The sequence below is a fragment of the Pongo pygmaeus genome, chromosome 1 (genome assembly GCF_028885625.2).
Source record: "Pongo pygmaeus isolate AG05252 chromosome 1, NHGRI_mPonPyg2-v2.0_pri, whole genome shotgun sequence".
NCBI classification, from domain to species: domain Eukaryota; kingdom Metazoa; phylum Chordata; class Mammalia; order Primates; family Hominidae; genus Pongo; species Pongo pygmaeus.
The window spans coordinates 163,341,899-163,361,573 of NC_072373.2; the positions used below are offsets into that span (position 1 = coordinate 163,341,899).

The 19,675-nt window shown below is 36.9% G+C and overlaps 1 protein-coding gene across 8 annotated transcripts in view; it reads right to left on the reverse strand.

Moving 5' to 3' along the window:
- The window catches only part of MIER1 (MIER1 transcriptional regulator), a 65,552-nt gene that overhangs the window by 42,006 nt on the left and 3,871 nt on the right, over positions 1 to 19,675 (reverse strand). For 3 of the 8 annotated variants that reach the window (XM_054483883.2, XM_054483901.2, XM_054483955.2), the window contains exons 2-3: positions 18,819 to 18,919; positions 5,910 to 5,934 (exon numbers count right to left, since the gene is read on the reverse strand). In XM_054483883.2, the coding sequence (XP_054339858.1) occupies positions 5,910 to 5,934; positions 18,819 to 18,919 (126 nt within the window). Of the gene's footprint in view, positions 1 to 5,739; positions 5,777 to 5,909; positions 5,935 to 14,664; positions 14,924 to 16,110; positions 16,188 to 18,818; positions 18,920 to 19,524; positions 19,660 to 19,675 lie in introns of those variants that run through there. The other 5 variants (XM_054484006.2, XM_054483933.2, XM_054483922.2 and 2 more) reach the window with 5 other exon arrangements.

Consider the following 19,675-nt stretch of genomic DNA (forward strand, 5'->3'; position numbering starts at 1 on the left):
AGCTACGCACAGCAACTATTATGTATTGCTTTTTAATAGTTACAACAGCAAAATGGGAGGAAAATGTTTACAGCTTTGAAAGTGTTTATGATGTTTTAAATATGAAACAAATTGTAAATAATAAATGGTCATATCAAATAAGAACAGGCTTTTCGTGTGGAAAAAAGTCACAATTCTTTTTTTTCTTCTTCTTCTTTGAGGCAGGGTCTCGCTCTGTCCCAGACTGGGGTGCAGCTCACTGCAGCCTCGACCTCCTAGGGTCAAGCGATCCTTCTACCTCAGCCTCCAAAGTAGCTGGGACTATGACCACAACACACAGCTAATTTTTTAATATTTTTTTGGTAAAGGCAGGGTCTTGCTATGTTGCCCTGGCTGGTCTTGAACTCCCAGGCTCAAGCAATCATCCTGCCTTGGCGTCCCAAAGTCCTGGGATTACAGGTGTACCCGGCCCTAAAAATCAGAATTCTTAACCGTTTGATTAATGTTTGATAGAACCAATGAGTATGAACTCCTCTGGCCCATGAGGAGACTATAAGTCAGCCCTCCATGTCCATGGCTTCTGTGTCTGTGGATTCAACCAACAGCAGACTGAAAATATTCAGAGAAAAAAAAAAACAAAAAAACCTCTGTCTTCAACATGTACAGGCGTTTTTCCTTGTCATTATTCCCCAAACAACACAGTATAACTATTTACACAGTGTTTACCTATGTTAGGTATTTATATATATATATATACACACACCAGAGATTATTTAAAGCATGTAAGAGAAATGTGCATAGGTTACACACAAATACTATGCCATTTTGTATCAGGGATTTGAGCACCCACAATTTTGGTATCCGAGGGAGGTTCACAGATATTGAAGGATGACTGTATAGTCACGTGAAATATACAGTCATCTGAATACACAGTCTAGTGAAGACACAGCTGCACTCAAATATTATTATTCTATAAGTACTTCCTTGAAAATACATTCTAGTGGCTGAATGTAGTTGCTCATGCTTTAATACCAGCACTTCACGAGGCCAAGAAGGGAGGATCACTTGAGCCTAAGAGTTTGAGACCAGCCTGGGCAACATAATAAGACCCCGTCTCTACAAAAAATTTAAAAATTAGCTGGGTGTGGTGCTGTGTGCCTATCATCCCAGCTACTCAGGAGGCTAAGGCAGGAGAAGTGCCTGAGCCAGGGAGGTCAAGGCCACAGTGAGTCATGATCACACTACTGCACTCCAGCCTGGGAGACAGAGCGAGGCCGACTTAAAAAAAAAAAAAAAAAAATTTAATATTTGAGTAGCTGTCCTTAACTTAGTGGATTTTGATCAGAAATAACGCAAAAGACTGAGTAGAAGAGCAAAATTTATTAAAACTGCATAGAGAACTCTTATCAAAGGCATTAGAAATAATCTAGTCTAATAAACATGTCTAACTGACACGCGGTTGGGGAATATTGCTGGACCCTATAGGGTCAAGCTTTGTAATAGTAGAATGCAAAGGCTGGGCATACATAGTCTGTAAAATATTGTCTGTAAAATATTGTACTACATTGGCAGTAGTAAAACTTGGGGATATTTTACAGACTATGTAAAATATCCCCAAGTTTTACTACTGCCAATGTGGACCTAGATTTGCAAAAGCATTGTTTACTAATAAACAAATGAGTTACTGAACATCGAAAAAATTAGCAATTTTTAAAGTTTTAACTGTTGATGGTTAGACATTAATAGATGTACCTATCATCCTTTCATTTCACTCCAGAAAGATAAACAATAAGTAAAGCAAAGAGATAGAGCTGACTTCTTGAAAATCCAACTATTATGAATAAGGGAGTGCCCAAAGCTTAGGGTTCTTCAGTTACTCACAACAATTTTCAAAAGAATCATTTTTTTGAGTGCTTACTATATGCCAGATAGTATGTTCAAGCATGTCATATACATTATCTCAATTAATCTTCAAATAATCCTACGAAGTAGGTATTACCATCCCATTTAACGAGGAAAAAAACAAAATAAAAACTCAAGGCTTAGAGATTTTAAGTAGCAAGTCTAAACTTACAAAGCCAGTAGATGGCAAAGACGGAATTTGAATCCTGGGTATACTAATCCCAACACCTATGCTTTTATTGGACTCCAAGCCTCCTGTAAATTATTTTAGTATACTGCCTCAAAGAATACTTAAGGAGAGTCTATGTACTAAGATGAGTGAATGCAAGCCAGGTCACATGGCAAAGCACTTAACATCATTGTGCCCTTTCAGAAGCATTAGAAAATATTGGTATTAGGCCAGGCGCAGTGGCTCATGTCTGTAATCCCAGCACTTTAGGAGGCCAAGGCAGGAGGATTGCTTGAGCTCAGGGGTTCAAGACAAGCCTGGGCAACACAGTGAGACCTCATCTCAAAAAAGAAAGGAAGAAAGGAGGAAAAGAGGAAAGGAAAGGAAAGGAAAAGAAAGGATAGTAAGGAAAGGAAAGGAAGGGAAAGGAAAGGAACTGATATTAAATAGAAAATAACTAAAAACAAATTATATGCCAAGTCAGATACCTTATACCAGATTATAGTAAAAATGAATTAACACTTATCAGAGTTTTAGAATAATTTAAATAAAAACATTTAGAAAAGCATATTATCTTAATTTTCTTCCAGAAATTAAGAAAAGCTTAGTACAATTTTAGCAGTGCATCTTAGTACTGCTTGAGGCAATGGACACAAGGGTTCCATAGGAGCACAATTTGAGAAACATTAATATACGTGTAGTTTTCTGTCCCAATCCTTTTCTCTTCTGAGTTTTCAAGAGAAAACTCTCCTTAAACTTTTTAGTTCACCCAGGAATCTTCTGGGATACTGAGTAGTCAGTAATCATGTATCCCTACAAATGATGCTATACTTTTCTCCCTTGCAGGCAGAAAGACCCTAAAAAATCCTTTGTATACTATTATCCCAATCAGAGTATAATTGTAATTAGACACAAGTATTATCAAAAATAATTATGCTTAATTCCTTGTTATACTTGTTATACTCGACTTTAAAAAAAAATTCCAAGTTCATAGGTATATAGCATCAAAGCATGTGTTATAACTCACCTGAAGTCCATTTTTTGTTATTATTTGCAAAGCCAATTACATATGAAGACTTGCCATTTCACTCCCTTATTACATCAAATAACAAAGTGTAGGTGAACTACTTCCTGTCTCACTCCAATTCCTTTCCCTATATGCACACTACGCTTTTTTCTATAAACTTTCAATTTTCAGTTTTTCTCTTTCCTTAATCTGACCTGTTTTATCTGACTTCTTTTTGCCTTGTTCCTTAGAACGAACTAACCATCTTATTCTTGTCAATAGCTAGGCCCACCATTAGGCTGTCTCCTAGGAAAAAAAAAAATCCCAATAAGAAATCATTAGGGGTAATGGGTCTGGTGCTTTGTATAAATTAAGTATTTTGCATCAGAGTTAGGGAAATGTGACTGCTTTGTCATGAAATCCTATCCTACTGCAGAAAAGGTACCTTACATCTTTTCAAAGGGAAATTCAGTTTGTATCATGTCTACTCATTTAATCACTTTTTAAATTATCTTCACCTCCATTAATTCCCCACCTCTAATGGCTACTAGTCTTACAGGTAAAAAGCCTTACATTGTGCCTCTACTTTGTCTTACACTGGTGGAGACTACAGACAAAGCAATTAATGTGGTCATGTGACTATTATTACTAGCATTGATTGCGAAGTACAGATGCTACAAAGGATATAGCCTTTTCACTAGGGGACCAAAAAATTTTTTACATGAGTATTCCTAATTTTCTCTACCAACTTTTATAACTGGCTGTAATGAACATTATAAGAACAATAAACACTGCCCTGGGCAGAAGCCTCAAATGACAAATACTGTCTAACTCAAAAGATCTATTTCAGTCTGAAAACAAGCTAAAAAAAATATAAACATTCAATCTGTTAAGTATTCAACAAGTAGCAAAGCTATCAAAGACTTTTTTTTTTTTTTTTTTTTGAGAGAAGGAGTCTCGCTCTATAGCTCAGGCTGGAGTGCAGTGGCATGATCTCAGCTCACTGAAACCTTCACCTCCCAGGTTAAAGGATTCTCCCACCTCAGCCTTCCGAGTAGCTGGGATTAACAATCATGTGCCACCATGCCTGGCTAATTTTCATATTTTTAGAAGAGATGGGATTTCACCATGTTGGCCAGGCTAGTCTCAAACTCCTGACCTCAAGTGATCCACCCGTCTTGGCCTCCCAAAGTGTTGGGATTACAGGCGTGAGCCACTGAGCGTGGCCAACATTTGTATTCTTCAAACTCCATTATTCTTCCAGTTCAGCCTAGGCTGATTCAAATGTAATGGAAACTGAGAAAGCCACTTACTAATATCGCTTTCTGAGTAATTATTTTATATATCTATGTACTATTGGATGAATGCCTCAAAAATTCATCAGAAATATCTAAATCTCCTCAGTTTTATTTGCAATATCACAATACTATAAAAAACAAGTAGAATCTATTTTTTCTATGAAAACAATTTCTGTGTTTGAAAAAAAAAATCGGAAATAATCGCATGTCCTAAAAATGAATATGGTGATCTAACACTTATCTAAGACCAGATTACTCCCAATCTTAACCATCCAGGATATACTTGTAAAACAGAAAGTTCAAAAAAAATTGAGTTTCAGAAATGCACAAAGCCTAATGTACTTTACTCTCAAGCATATTAAAAAGAGTAAGATGTTTTCAGCTGAAATCAAAAGGACAAAATCAACATCAACTGAGCACACTAGTCATTTAAAAGGGATGTAGATGTGATCTAGTCCAACCCTCAGAGTCCAATGATTCATGTTCATAGAAAGGACCTTGCACCATGAAAACAGGCTTATCTTATGTTAAGCATTTTTAAAAGCTTTCTTCCTAAAACTTTAAACACAGAAAGGTGATTCCTTCAGTAATACAGAATACATCATATCTAAGTATGCAATACATGTGAGATGTTTTCAAATAAAACATTACTATGCCTCAGAGGGTTCACTTTCTCACTCTTCTATATTGGACTACTCTTTAACCCACATATCCCATGCAGAAGGCAGTCCCATTTCTCTTGACAGTCACTGGACACTGAGGATAAAAGACTAGTACTTGACTCTTTCCTCACTGCTTCAACTCCAATGAATTACTGCCATGTAGAACTACTCTACCCAGTGGTGCCAGACCATGGGAACCCTAAATCCAGATTTCATATATAAAATATTCTTATTTTTAAAGATCACTACAGTGACCAAAAAAAAAAAAAAAAATTTGTGGCACAGATCTGATTCAAAGATCACCAGTTTGCAATCTCTAAGTTAGGAAAAAATGAATATGTACTGTATTTGAGAAAGAATACAAAAATCCTAGATGTGTGGTCAGAACCTAAAACTTGATCCTATTCAAATCTAAGAATGATTTCCTTATTTAGAATATTCCTTATTTACATTAAATATTCACTTGTTGAATTTTTTGCTTACTTTATTTTTCCGTTCCCTCTGTAATGCACTAACAATTTTTTCTCAAATAAAAATACTTTGAAATCCCTACACAAGCAAATATTTCTAAGCTAATGATTCCTTTTTAAAAAGCACACTTTATATATATACTACAAGTCAAACAATAATGCAAAACTGTGAGAAATACATATGGCAACTCACCAAAAAAAAAAGAAAAACCCAAAAATAGTCATTTTTAGGATGAAATCACAGTAGCCTCACCTGTACTTTCATGGGCAGTCAAACATTTCATCCATTTCTTTTTCCCCAGAGAAAAGAAGCATTCAGAAGAAAAGCAAGTCAGATAATAGTCTAACTCCTCTAGTCTTTATGCAACTAGTAGGACAAATGTTACTCAAATAGAGATTATAAAAAATATGGAAAATACTTACCTGGACTTGAAGATTCAACAGATGGCTGAGAAGGGGAGAAAAGAGGAAAAATTAGTATTTCTGTATAATGTATCTTCACAAACATTACCAAAATTACTCAATGACTACTATGATGCCAAAAACTACAGTAAGTTTTAATGTCTGCATTTTCTAAGACAAATTAAAACTTCCCATATAATCCCTTCCCTTTCATTATATTTAAGCATAAAGAAAAATTCCAAACACTCCTGAATCCGGAAATAAAGACAATAATATAGAATTCAGATTTTAAAGGTACATGTGGGCTTCATAACATATATGGTTTAAGTAGTATGATTTTAGATCTTGGAATTTTCTGAAATAGATTTTCTCCTATCAACACAGAACTATGAACAAAGTTTGCTATCAAGCTGGTCTCCGACTTAAAAAAAGTGAGTGTAAGATGCGAGACAGAAACAATTTAGGACATTATCTCAAATAAAAATTAAGTTGTAACAAAGCAAAAGGAAAAACTAAAATTCTATTTAAGCACCAAATACTATATGAGGTTAACTTTACAGATAAACAATATATTTTTAAGTTATAACAGAATTAGCAAGCATTCAAGCTAAAGCCTAGAGAGTTTAGGTTATCTGATGCAAGACTGCACAGATTTCCAATTATAATGCTCCTTCCACTCTACCATTCTACCTGTCATAAATTTAACCATAAACAACTTGAAAATTTAAAGATAAAATTGGTAGCAACTTATTTTAGTAATATTACTGCTTGACAATGCGCAGTTGTGTTTTATCTTAGTTCAGTTAATTCACAATTATAAACAAATCATCTACAAACACAAGACTCCCACAAAACAAATATTAAAAACTCAAAAGATGCTTCAAATAACATGAACTAAAACTTCACCAATTCATTCAGAATTATCTATTTCATGCCCATTAGAAAATACAGATGGTGGGAGGCCAAAAGCACTAGCAAAGGAAAGATAGGCATCTTGCAGTATTTTCTTTCTGCTAAGTAATGGGGAAGAGAGGCAAGAAGAAGAAAACAGAAAAGAGGGAAATTCTCTATTTTTCAAAAACGATGTGTCTAAGACAAATTCCTATAAAGTATTAAAATTTCTGTTTTTAAAACTGTACATATTATGTAATTGTAGTAAGTATGGGATTCTAGATTCCATATGGTGACTCACATTCTTTTGTGGCACACTTTTTCAAACGTCTTACTTTTTCTGTTAAATTCTTATAAGAGAATAATTCCTTCCTATAGCATTGTCTAGCAAAAATCTGACAATAACCAGTATTGCATATTTCCAATGATACACCACTATCATTATTTTAAAGTTACTCTGCCAGAACAGAGTAAATACAGTGCTACTTTTAAATCTCATTCCTCTAATGGGAAACTTGGAGAGTAGGGTGACATGGCAAGAGTAATGCAACCACAAAAAGGGTTTCTAGCTTGCTTAACATCTTTTGGGCAGAGCTACACATTTCTGGCTCAAAATGGAGTTAACCACCACACAAATTATTACATAGTAAATCAATATTCTAAAATATTAATCCACTTGTGTTTCAGGCAGTTATACTTCCCAACTGTAGGCACAACCTTCTCTGTAAGGCTACAAGCAATGTTAATGATCATCTTCATCTAATCCTAGGCTCACTATCCACACAAAATAAGACTTATGAACATTGGAATAATTATTCCATTTAACAGTTTTCTGATTTAAAAAAAGGCTTTCTAATTACAAGTTACTTTACTGAAGAATAAAATTACATTTTTATTGATGTTAGATATCAACAATAGAGATTTCGAATTGTAAATGGTGTCCATATATTTCAGTTTGTAAAAGACCTCAGGAGCACTGAATGCCAATAAATATCTTACTGATTGTTGCTTCATTGGTAAATAGTTAAAGTTCTGAAAAAGGCTGCAAACACTTTCCAATGATTAAAATACCAAATGCTTGAGGACTAGCAGCATTTGTAAGCATAGCTGATACAGAGTAGAACACCCAGTGTTCAAAGGTAACATTAGTGATTATGTCAGACATACTAGAATGTTTCAGTGACTGATTTAAAGGCACATCTAGATTAGCACAAGCGGAGAACTAGGAGTGGTCTGTCTACAGATACATTTAGTATCCATACATATTTTAGTTTATATTTAGAGAGATGGAGTCTCGCTCTGTCGCCCAGGCTGGAGTGCAGTGGCACAATCTCAGCTCACTGCAATCTCAGCCTTCTGGGTTCAAGTGATTCCCCTGCCTCAGCCTCCCGAGTAGCTGGGACTACAGGCGCATACCACCACGCCTGGCTAATTTTTTGTATTTTACTAGAGACGGGTTTCACACATGTTGGCCAGGATGGTCTTGATCTCCTGACCTCGTGATCCGCCCGCCTCGGCCTCCCGAAGTGCTGGGATTACAGATGTGAGCCACCGCGCTCGGCCTCTCTTTTTTGAAATGATTTTCATCAGTTCAAAGTATGTTTAAAATGTGACTGCAAGTAGTCATCTGTCATGTCAGACTGTCATCAGTCTTCAGAAACTGTTATCTTAATAATACCTTCCTGGAAAACCCACAACATCTACCATTAATTACTACCATAAACTAGAAAGGCGAAAGGAGAGAAAAACAAAACTAAGGGTGGGCACGGTGGCTCACGCCTGTAATCCTAGCACTTTGGGAGGCCGAGACAGGCAGTTCACCCTAGGTCAGGGGTTCGAGACCAGCCTGGCCAACACGGCAAAACGCTGTCTCTACTAAAATACAAAAACTTTTTTTTTTTACAAAAAATTTGGTGGCGGGCACCTGTAATCCCAGCTACTTGGGAGGCTGAAGCAGAAATGCTTGAACCCAGGAGGCGGAGGTTGCAGTGAGCCCAGAAAGCGCCACCACACTCCAGCCTGGGCAACAGAGACTCCATCTCAAAAATACAAAAACAAAACTAAACTAAACTAAAGCTAAGTAAGTGCTTATTTATAACAATACCTATTTTTAGAAAAAATACCTTTTTTAGGAAAGATGATTTAAAATTGGGTATTAAAATATATTTAACATGTACTCATAACGTTATCAGTAGAAAAAAGTTATGTCAACCACACTGATCATTTTGCTAACATGAACTTATCCTACTGATATACTTTAAAAAAGACACCAAGACATATATATATAAAACATTTACCACCACGAAATTGTTCATAACAAAAAGTTAGAAAAACATTTAAAGTCCATCCATTAGCTGATTAGAAATGATACACAGTTCTTCCATACATAGTTCTTCCAAACAATAGAACATTATGACTCCATTAAAAATAATGAGATATCTGTTTGTGTTGATAGAGAAATAAATGCCAAAAAAATTAGGAGTATAAAGAAAACTGTAGAACAGGGTGTAAACTGGGCTGGAATATGAAATAATATGGAATAAATTTTTTTTCCTCAAAAGGACATACAAGAACCTGTTAACAATAGTTACCTCTAGGGAATGGGGTCAGGGAGAAGAGGCTTTTTTCATTTAATACCTTTCTGTACTGTTGAAATTTTCTAACCACTTTCATGCACTATGCATTCTTTCTTAAAATGAAGTCACTGGGGACTGATGATCTTGTGGAATTATGAGACATTTTCATTTTCTTCCTCTAAATTTTGATTTTTAAGAAAACCTAGTACTTGTTACTATTTTTTAAGTTGTAATTTTGAAAAATTCAGTGTTTTAGGGGGTACATATTTATCTGAGATGGAAAACCACACCAGAGAGACAGAAAGACTGTACACAGAGTATGAATGGGCTAAAACAAATTAAAAACTAACTCTAGCAACTTTTACAGCAAGTTGACCCTCACCCACATATTTGTATGATTTAGTTGATAAAATTGCTAATAGTTGTAACGAATATTCAATGCCTCAGATTTGCTGAAATAATTCTCTTTTATATTTTTCTAGAACATGGTGGGAAACGTCCCACACAACAGAAAACTATAATTTGAGAGAGAGTAAAGAAATAACTAACTACAACATTACCATTATTTTCACCAAAAAAACCCTAACAACAACATAGTAAAAACATGAAGTAATTACTAGATTTTTTTATTCCAGGCACTCAAAAGCTTATTTTCAATGAGTATTACTGTCTGAACAAATTTTTCCCCTCAAAACAATTCTACCCCCATTTCTTTAAGTATTGCCATCATCTACTTAGTTATGTAGACTCTAAGTCAGAGATTCTCACAGCAATGGAGATGGGGATAGAAGCCTGGAAAGAGTTACGGGTCCTACTTCAGGGTGAAAGATGGTTACTGTGCCAAGGGCTCACCATCCCCCTCCTCCAATAAAATTAAGTTACTTAACTTTGTTGTTACTCTCAGGAACTCTGGGGTATAAAAAGATTAAGAACGTACTGAAATTAAAATTAGCAATTTACTACAGTAGTAATAATTCAGAAGTAAAATGGTATCATAGAAAATAAGGACCGGGAACAGTGGCACACGCCTATAATCCCAACACAAGAGGATCACTTAAGGCCAGAAGTTCAAGACCAGTCTGATCAACATATCGAGACCCTGTCTCCACAAAAAAAAAAAAAAAAGCTGGGCATGATGGCACATGCCTATAGTCCCAGCTACTTGAGAGGCTCTGAGGGAAGGATCGATCACCTGAGCCCAGGAGTTTGAGGTTGTAGTGAGCTATGATTTGCGCCACTGCACTCCAGCCTGGGCAACAGAGAGAGACCCTGTCTCAAAAAAAAAAAAAAGAAAGAAAGAAAAAGAAAACAAGCACTAGGAATCTAGGAATACAGAAGGCTGGGTTCCAGTCTAAACTGTGCCATAGATGAATTGCACGACCTAGGACAAACTACGTAAACTCTCTGCTCACTTTCATTTTCTCTATGATCAAAAGATTTAGATTTCTTCAAGACCTAACTTTACTTTTATTATAAATTGCTCTAGAAACATAACACTACTAAGGAGTATGCAGCTAAATGCATGGGATATGTTTAAATTTATTTTTTTAAATCTAGGACTGTTAAAAAAATCTCAATCTGCAAAAACATTTTTGGGGTGCTAATTCATGAATTTCATACCTACATAATAACAGTTATTGTTCTAAGCCACAGAATAAGACAAACAGAACGAGCCCCAAGCAATGACTGGTACTTGAACAATTTAATCACTGCAATGAATTTTGAATGAACATCAAGCCAGGCAGGCATTTCTAGGTAGCTGATTACTTTTCATAAAGACATGTTTAAGCTTCAATGGCAGTGTTTTATTTCTGAATTATTTAGAAAACTCGCTAGTCTCACTTACCAGAATTATCTTAAAGTAATTCACTTATTTGTTTCTCCCACCAAAGCGAAATTCCCACCTATTCAAGTACCCTGACTCTTAACTGCCAATGAATTAAGCTTTTTAGGACTCTCACGCACTGGTGATCTTGACTACTTTTAAAATCTTAATAGCTCTGAAGTATAAACACGAAAAAAAATTCATTATTAGTGTCGAGAATTATTTGAAGCTTAAATTCACTGCAGTGAAACACATTTTGCTTAGAGTAGAAATTAACGTTTTCATGAGTAACATTTAACATAATCCTTCCTTAAAAAAGAAAATCCAAATACACTCAAAAAATGCTAAGCAAGGAGTCCATTTTAAAGAGAAATGGATAGGTGTCAAAGTGAATAAACAGATTATATACCGTCTTTGAAAGTACTAAAATACTTAAATAGAAAGAAGCAAATCCATTAATTTTCTCTTTATATCACAGAAATGTGGCCTAGGTGAACAGATAGGTCTTGAATTGTGCCATGGATTTTTTTCCTTGAGAAGAAAGTCCCTTACGTGTTTACAAACACTAAAATAAAAGACAAATTGTTCGTTCCCAAAGGTCCCTAGCACATTCCTTTTAAAACCCAAAGGATTAACTATTTCTTCCTCTTATTTTTTCTCTCATTTTCCTCTTATTTTTGCAGTTAGTAAAACTGCAGCTATCCTGTAATTTCCTTCCTTTAAGTGTGACTATGAGAGCGTCCTTTCAGAAGGTTGGTAAATAATTTTAAGGGCTAATAAGCAATGAGAAATATTGCCAAAAAGTATTAAGCAAGGGAGCATATACCATTTATTCTAAGTACATTAAATACGGCTTTAATGTTATCAAAACTGAAGAACCAATATATACTTCCTATTATGGACTAAGATAATCAGATCAAATATAAAAAATTAGTATATCCTATTCTCATCTAAAGCACTTTGTATTCAAGAATTAAATATTTTTCTGGAAAAACATGGTCAGGGTCATGCTCTTGTAGGAAGCATCATTTTTTTTTTTTAAAGCCCAGAAGCATAATACCTACATTTTTCTCTGGAGACATACTTCTTCAATAACCTGTTTTCCCCCTCAGATTTAACAAATAGATATATACTGTTGCTTTGCACTTACTGTTACTTCACAAGTTATCCTTAAATCCTCAGATTTATTTGATCAAAAGCACAATAATTCAGCATCTGGATTATTTCATCACATGCTTTTATATTGGCTTCATAAAGCATGAATCTACTGAGAGCTCAAAGTAAAAGCCAACCAAGCATTTCTCCTTTGTCTAATTTTTTAAAACCACTGGTCTCAAAAATCATAATTATTCAAGTATTGAGGCCAGGAAAACTATAAATCAATTGTACTTTTCACTTCTTCACCTGTCTTAGATTTTTTTGTAGGACACAGATCACGAAAGTTCCTCTAACTCTTCTCCAATTCACTATACATGAAACTATCTACAAGTAACTGAAGAATATAGAAGACAAATTGTTTAAAGACACCAGGTCATTAAATAAACACTAAAAACAAAATAAAAACAAAATTCCAGTTCTTTCCTTCTTGAAGTTGAACCATCCATGCGTTCCTACAAAACATTCCATTCTCCAACTGATAAAATGTTTAAGAAAACTAAAACATACATTAGAAAATATTAGGAAATGACTAGTGAATCAAAATATTTTTTTCCTTTATCTTACAATAATGCAACCATCTTTAATTTTTAAAACAAAAAAGTTAACATAATTTCTTTTACATATTAGATTTCTTAGTTCCCTCGGCAATAAAATTTATTTTTTAAAAACACAGAAATTTTAAATTTAAGTTTTTTTAACTTAAATTTCTCTGTATAAGCTATTTTCCTTCAGTAATATCTTGCCTTAGTATATGACTACACACCTCAAAGCTCAAACCATCCTGAGCAACACCATGAGAGAAGAAACCACATTACCTATGTAGCACATTGCTGTTTACCCGATATTCACTGAAAGGGGTCCACTGAAGACACTAACTGACAAAATGTACAAATCCAGCTACACACAACTCCTTAAAGATGAAGGAAAGAAACACTTAAGAATAAGAACCTCACCAGGACTAAAATCCAGGTACCGATTCTCAGTCTACTGGAACAAACGCAGTCACATTTTGGGGAAACAGAAAGTACTACGTTCTCCAATTCATGTGCCTGGAAATACAATTCTTTAACCACCAAGAGCAAAAGAAATGAAAATAAATCTAAGATCTAAATTTAGTTGTAAATTAGAGATATTGAATGTTTTAAAAAGAATACTGGCAGCAAACAGTCCTGTCTGCTACAGCAAAATCTCACTCTCCTTCCTAAATCTGTTTTGGGGTGCCTGTGAAACCATGAAAACGGCAATTCAAACAAGAGAAATGCCTTATCAATCAAAATTTACAGTGGCTTATTTCAAAGGAGTCATAAAAAAATCCAAATACATCATCTCCAACTCCCAGGGATAAAGAATACTGAAATTCTTCCACGGGTAAGGAAAAAATGAAACAAAACAAATCCCCACAAAACTTCAGATATTTTAAACGTTTTTTAAACTTCCAGTTATTTAAAGTTCCAGTAGCGTATACTTAGTTCCGATTAATGATAAATCAACAGCAGTTGTATGCCCGCCAACTGTGGCCCAAATATGTAAAATTTAAAAAAGGGGCTTTAGGAACTTGTTTAGTATAAAACGAGCAAAAAGAAACAAGAAAAAGCTTCTCCAATGGAAGAAAAATTAGAAGAGAAAGAAGACAAGAATAGGTAGCCTTGATTTGGAAAGGGGAGGGAAAAGCCTGGAAAGTGAAGGTGGTGGGGGAGGTGGAAAAGCAGCTCAGAGGTTGTACCTTGGGGAGCGGGAGATGGAACTGTCTGGATAAATGGGCAGACTCCCCCCAGCCTGGAGGGCTGGATTGCGGCTGGCCAGGTTAATTTATCCACTCTCATTTTACCACGATCATGAAAATTACAGAGTTAATCAAAGGCCGTCAGCCTTACGTTTTCCCCACTAACACAGACTGGGATGTCAGTCGCAAATGGATGGGGGTGACGCGGAAGGGCGCAACAGCATCTCGGTTAGAAAGGGAAAAAACTTCGCAAGAGGAAGCAGCAGCTTCTCTCCTGGCCCCTAGCACCGGCCGGCGAAGTTGCGCCACAGGCACCCCTTCCCCGGCGGGCGCCCCCTCCCCCTCGCCCCGCACTACTATGCTGCACTACCCTTCAAACTGCCCCCGAAGTCGAAGTACACCTCCGCTTCCTCCTACCCCCGGACCCATCCCAACTAAGTTCCAGGCGAAGCTCCCGCCCAGAGCATGGCCTGTTCCGGACAACAGGTGGGCAGCGGCGCCAGCAGGGCCGGGCCTCTCCTGGCCAGGCCCACTCCACTCCTCCCCGGCCCAGGGCCGGGGGCGCCCGGCTCCGGGACAGGGAGGGGGAGCTCGCTCCCTTACCTCCGCCATATTTGCCGTACTGCCGGGTCACATCTCCGCGGCGGCCGCAGCTGGGTCACGGCCAGAACCCGGATGTGAGACTCAGCAACGGGACTCCGGCCGCTGCCGTCTCTGCCGCTCCCGCCGCCACTGCCTCGGCGGGAACGCGCAGGAGCCGCCCGAGCGCGCCCACCACACCCCACTCCGCCCCCTCGCGGCGCCCCGGCTGGGCTGGACTGGAGGGAAAAGGCCAGCGAGCACGCGCCGGAGCAGGGGCGCGCGCGCGGCCCCGCGGCCAGCCCTCCCCGGGAAGAGCGGAGGGGGCGGAGTCAAGGTGGGTGTGGGAGGACGTGGGCAACCGCGCGGGGCGCTTCGCTGGCTCCAGCTGATCCGCCACTCCAGGCGGAGTGGGTTGTCTACGGATCAGAGAGGTCAAGGAACAGTGCCAAAGGAGCCACATCCAGCATTGACACAGCAGGGGAAAAATACGTAGTATTTTACATGTAGGTCGTTTTTGAAATGCATTTGCTGAAAAACGGATGTTGCTGTGATGCAACGGCGGCAAGAACTGTGCTTTGAAAGCGGTTATGCCTTGACAAATATTTCTCCATCAGTAGATTCCCGACAGGAAATGTAAAATTCTATATCCCCAAATCTCTAGAGAGGTCAGAGCAAAAATTAATGGAAGGGGTTGTGATAGGCAGTCTGCCATCCTCATGTCATTTGCGTTTTCTCACACACTTCTGTCATGCCAGTAGCAACACAGTTACGTACTGGTTGAATTTTGCACAACGAGACAAAATTTAAAATACTGAAAATTGACTGTTTTATGGATATCATCTATTTAGTAGTATGGAGGGAGAACCTACTTATTTGCAATGCCTGAAATGCCGGTAACTTGAAAGTTTATTTTAACGTATTGGCCTACAGCTGCCAATTGGCCATGATGCCAATGCTGATGATGGCCAGAGCCAATGATTTCAAAGTAACTAACATGTTTCACTTCCATTATACTAAGGCACATACTGAATAACACAAAGGTGACATTAAAACAGTCACTAACATATTTTACTAAACCAGTTTGAAAGTCTTTATTTCAAAAGACTGGGATTTTTTTCCTAATCTTCAAAGGTTCCTCTTAATGCAGTTTCAAAAGTGGCTACCAAAATCAACCATTTAAATACGAGACTTATTCATTCCTTCCAAATAATGTGAACCAATGCTAAAATATATTGCATGAATGTGTACATATACAATTTTTCTTAAAGTTTATACTTAACTTATAATGCAATATAGGGGAGGCTATTAAATTATTTATATTCCCTTAAAATTCTAGACTCTATCAAGCATTTTCCTATTTCCAAAGATTCAACGTTAATTTGAAACTGTTATGTCCAATAATAATCTGTGCATGAATAAACTGCATTTACAGATATATGAAGTAGCTGCTAAGCGAAAGGACATTACCTGGTAATTTGACAGGAAAAGAGTCCACAGACAGTCTGTAAACCAATTAAACATAAACATCTGATGCACATTTTCTACTGAAAGAAAAGCAAGGGAAAGAAGAGAAAGGAAAACTTTAAGGTTCCCAAATCTACAAACAATTTTTACCATTAACTGTACTGTACAGTATTTTCATTTTTTTAGAAAACTTCTATAAAAGTGTTTTTCAGGATTCCTTGAGGGAATAAATATTTTAGCAGAGGTATATAGTTTCTAAGAGTTACCCTGTTGAATTATGTCAATCCTTTGGACTTGAAATAAAAATGACTTTTTAAAAGTGTCAGTTCATATCCAAATAGTTTTCAATCAATACACTTAATGAAAAGAGCTGAAGGCAAAGAACAATGGATATACGTGGACCTGAGGTGGGTACAGACACAATTAGGGGCCTAGAGGTACAAACTCAGGCTTTATACCATGGAGATGAAAGAGGGTTTTCCATTAACATATGAAAGCTAATTTATGAAATTTGGCTACCAAAGGAAAATTAAAAGTGTTACAATACAAGGTACAGGAATACCTTGCTTGCTTAAGTACACTGAATCTTTGATTCTTCAGTTAAACTACCAACAGAAATCCCAACTGTGATAAAGAGCAGGGGATCATAGTCTATTAACCTACCGAATGAATCCTAAACTTGTCAGGAAAATGGAAGTCTGAAACATTTCTGAATGGGTATCTATCTTACTGTTAAATAACTTTTTAAGTTTATGAATATTGTGTATCAATATTACTAGCTTTAAATGGTATTATTATTATTGGGGGAAAAAAATCTCTCTACATTTTTCCCCTTCCCCTTTTTATAAATGTGGATTCAGTGGGTTTTTTAGGTTCAGATATTATAAAAAAGAAACAGCTCTAATACTGCAATTCATAGGTAACAAATTACCACTGAATTCAGTATCCTTCCACTATTATTTTATTTTAGTGATACACTTAACTGTAAAATTTTCAGGAGCCACCTTAGGGAATGAAAAGTCTTTCTCAAAACGCTTACTTACCTCTTCCGTATTAAATATATAAAAATTAACTATTCACTAGTTATAGAATTTTAGTGTTGGATGGGACCTTAGAGATCTTTTAGTCAATTCTCTACCCTGTCAAGATAGTAATCTCTCATCATGCTTCTACTACCAGGCTTTCTGCCTATGTTTAAACACCTCCAGTGACTCACTATATCTCATAAAAAGGCTGCTCTTTTCAAAAAAAGTTCAAATGTTTAAAACATTCTTTCTTTTATTATGCCAGAATCTACCTCCTTGTTGTTTCCATCCATTACCCATAGTTCTTCAGCACTTTGGATTAATTCAACAGATATCTTCTTTGCATCCAAATGCAAACAGTTAATATTTATACTTGGGTTAACAAAAAAAATTATTTTTAAAGCCTATTCATACTAGAAGAGTTGAAAATAGGACATGAGAGAGCTAAAGGCATGAGAAAATGCACCATTAATTGTGTCTGCTTAAAATTATTACACTTTGTTATTAATGTGATACCCAAAACAGTAGTTCTGTTGGAATTGTGTATAAAATCTTTAAACTAAAAAAGTGTGGTGAATTCCAATTTTATGTGAGGTTTGTGATTAATGTCCCAAAACAAAAAACCACTATACAAAGCCTGAATAAATGCCTCTTCAGCTCCTATTTCCCACCTAAAAGCCTCCTTATTTTCAGGCAAACTAACATTAATTTTTATGACATTAAGCTACTCAAAACTGCTATTATATTGATAAATCATTTGTAAGCAATTTACTGAATCTTCCATTCAAAAGTTATTAAACAATTCTGTAGAGGCTATAAGGCGCACGCACACACAAACCCCTCAGTTATTATTATGCTTTTAACAAAAGCATTTAGGATCACAATCTTACTTCAACCAGTACCTTAAACGAACCAATGAACAAACTTCTTTGGCAATTTACATATACCTAAGAAATATAACCTTTTATTCAGTACCAACACCTGATTCAAATACAAGTAACATATATATATACTATATAAACCTGTTATGCAATCCAAAAAGGTACCTCTCAAAATGCACCAAGAAAATACTGTACTTATAACAATTTGGACTCTGGGGATAGCTGACTGAAATAGATTAATACAACACATCCAAAACTAAAAAATTCTATATCTAACAATTTTCAGTGTCCATGAGTCTCTTTTGAGATTAGTTTATAAACTATTTCCTGAAATTTTTATTTAAAAGCAACAGCCTACACCATGTCTTTATGATGTGGTGGTAAAATTTTATGGATAATTACTAATTTGGTTGAAAATACCGAAATCTAAAAAACAGCCTATTACATTTGGAAGCCCCACATCTATAGTGACAATCAGCATCATCTTTTCGTTAGTTTCATTTTTTATTATTAATGCCACTCTAAAACACTTATATAGGCTTTTGGTTCTTCAAATAACAGTTTTGGATTTTCTTTTCATAATTTTTACAATTTTATCCAGTGGCCCCATTTTATCAGAATATTACAAACTATGATTATGGTTTTTACACTGATGACATGTTATTTTTATCTCACCCAAATTCTGGAAATTTTTGGCCCATCAGTTCTCAAACACTGGAACTTATAAGAAAAGTAATATAATCTTATATTACTTGAGGGAGTTTGGATTTTCCCTCCCTTAATCTCCAAGTGTACCCCTGCCTACCAGCATCACATCCGTCTTGTCTGCATTGAACCTCAACCAGTTGGTTCTTAACCACGTCCGAAACTCAGCCAGGCACTGGGAGAATCGAGCGACCACACCATCTGGATCAAAGGAAAGAGAGCCTCAGTAGCAAGGAGACAGAAACGATGATACAAGCTCACCATCCACCGTTTTGCATTTTTAAAAAGATGGTCGGGAATCAGGACAAGGATCCCATTACAATTTTAGAAAAACATTTAATGAGCCTTAAGTCATGCAATTTGTAACTAATGATAAAGGAATAAAAGCGACTCAATAAATAGGTCGCCTCATTCCGCCCATGAGTGAAGAAGGTTCAGTCAACTCCGGGTCATCTTGGTGAAGCGGCCTCAATAGCCAAGTCAATCTTGTAATTACATAAGTTATTCTGCAGAAATACAGAATTCTAGCGTTGGAGGAAGCTTTAAATAGGGAAAACTGAAGCCCAGAGAGGGATAGTGACTCGCTCAAGGTCACACAGCATGCAGGGACCACAGATAGGCTCCAGGCCAGGGACCTAGCCACTACAAGCTGAAAGAACAAGAGTAAAGAGCGGCGGGCATCTGTCTCAAGGGATCCTCCCACGCGCTAGGAAGACCTCGTTTCCATACAGTAATACCCTATTCGAGTCTCTCCTCCCTCCCTGACTCCATCCGAAAAGGGCAAGTTGGCCCAGGGCGCTGCTCACCATAAAGGCTGCAGTGCAAGCGGGAGCCTCCCGGGGATGGGACACAAGTGAGGGAAATACAGGAGAAAGAGGCGGAGCCACAGCAGGGTGGTCAGCTTAGCCCCACCCTGACTGGGATCAGGGACCGAAGCGAACGGGGCGAGGCGAACTC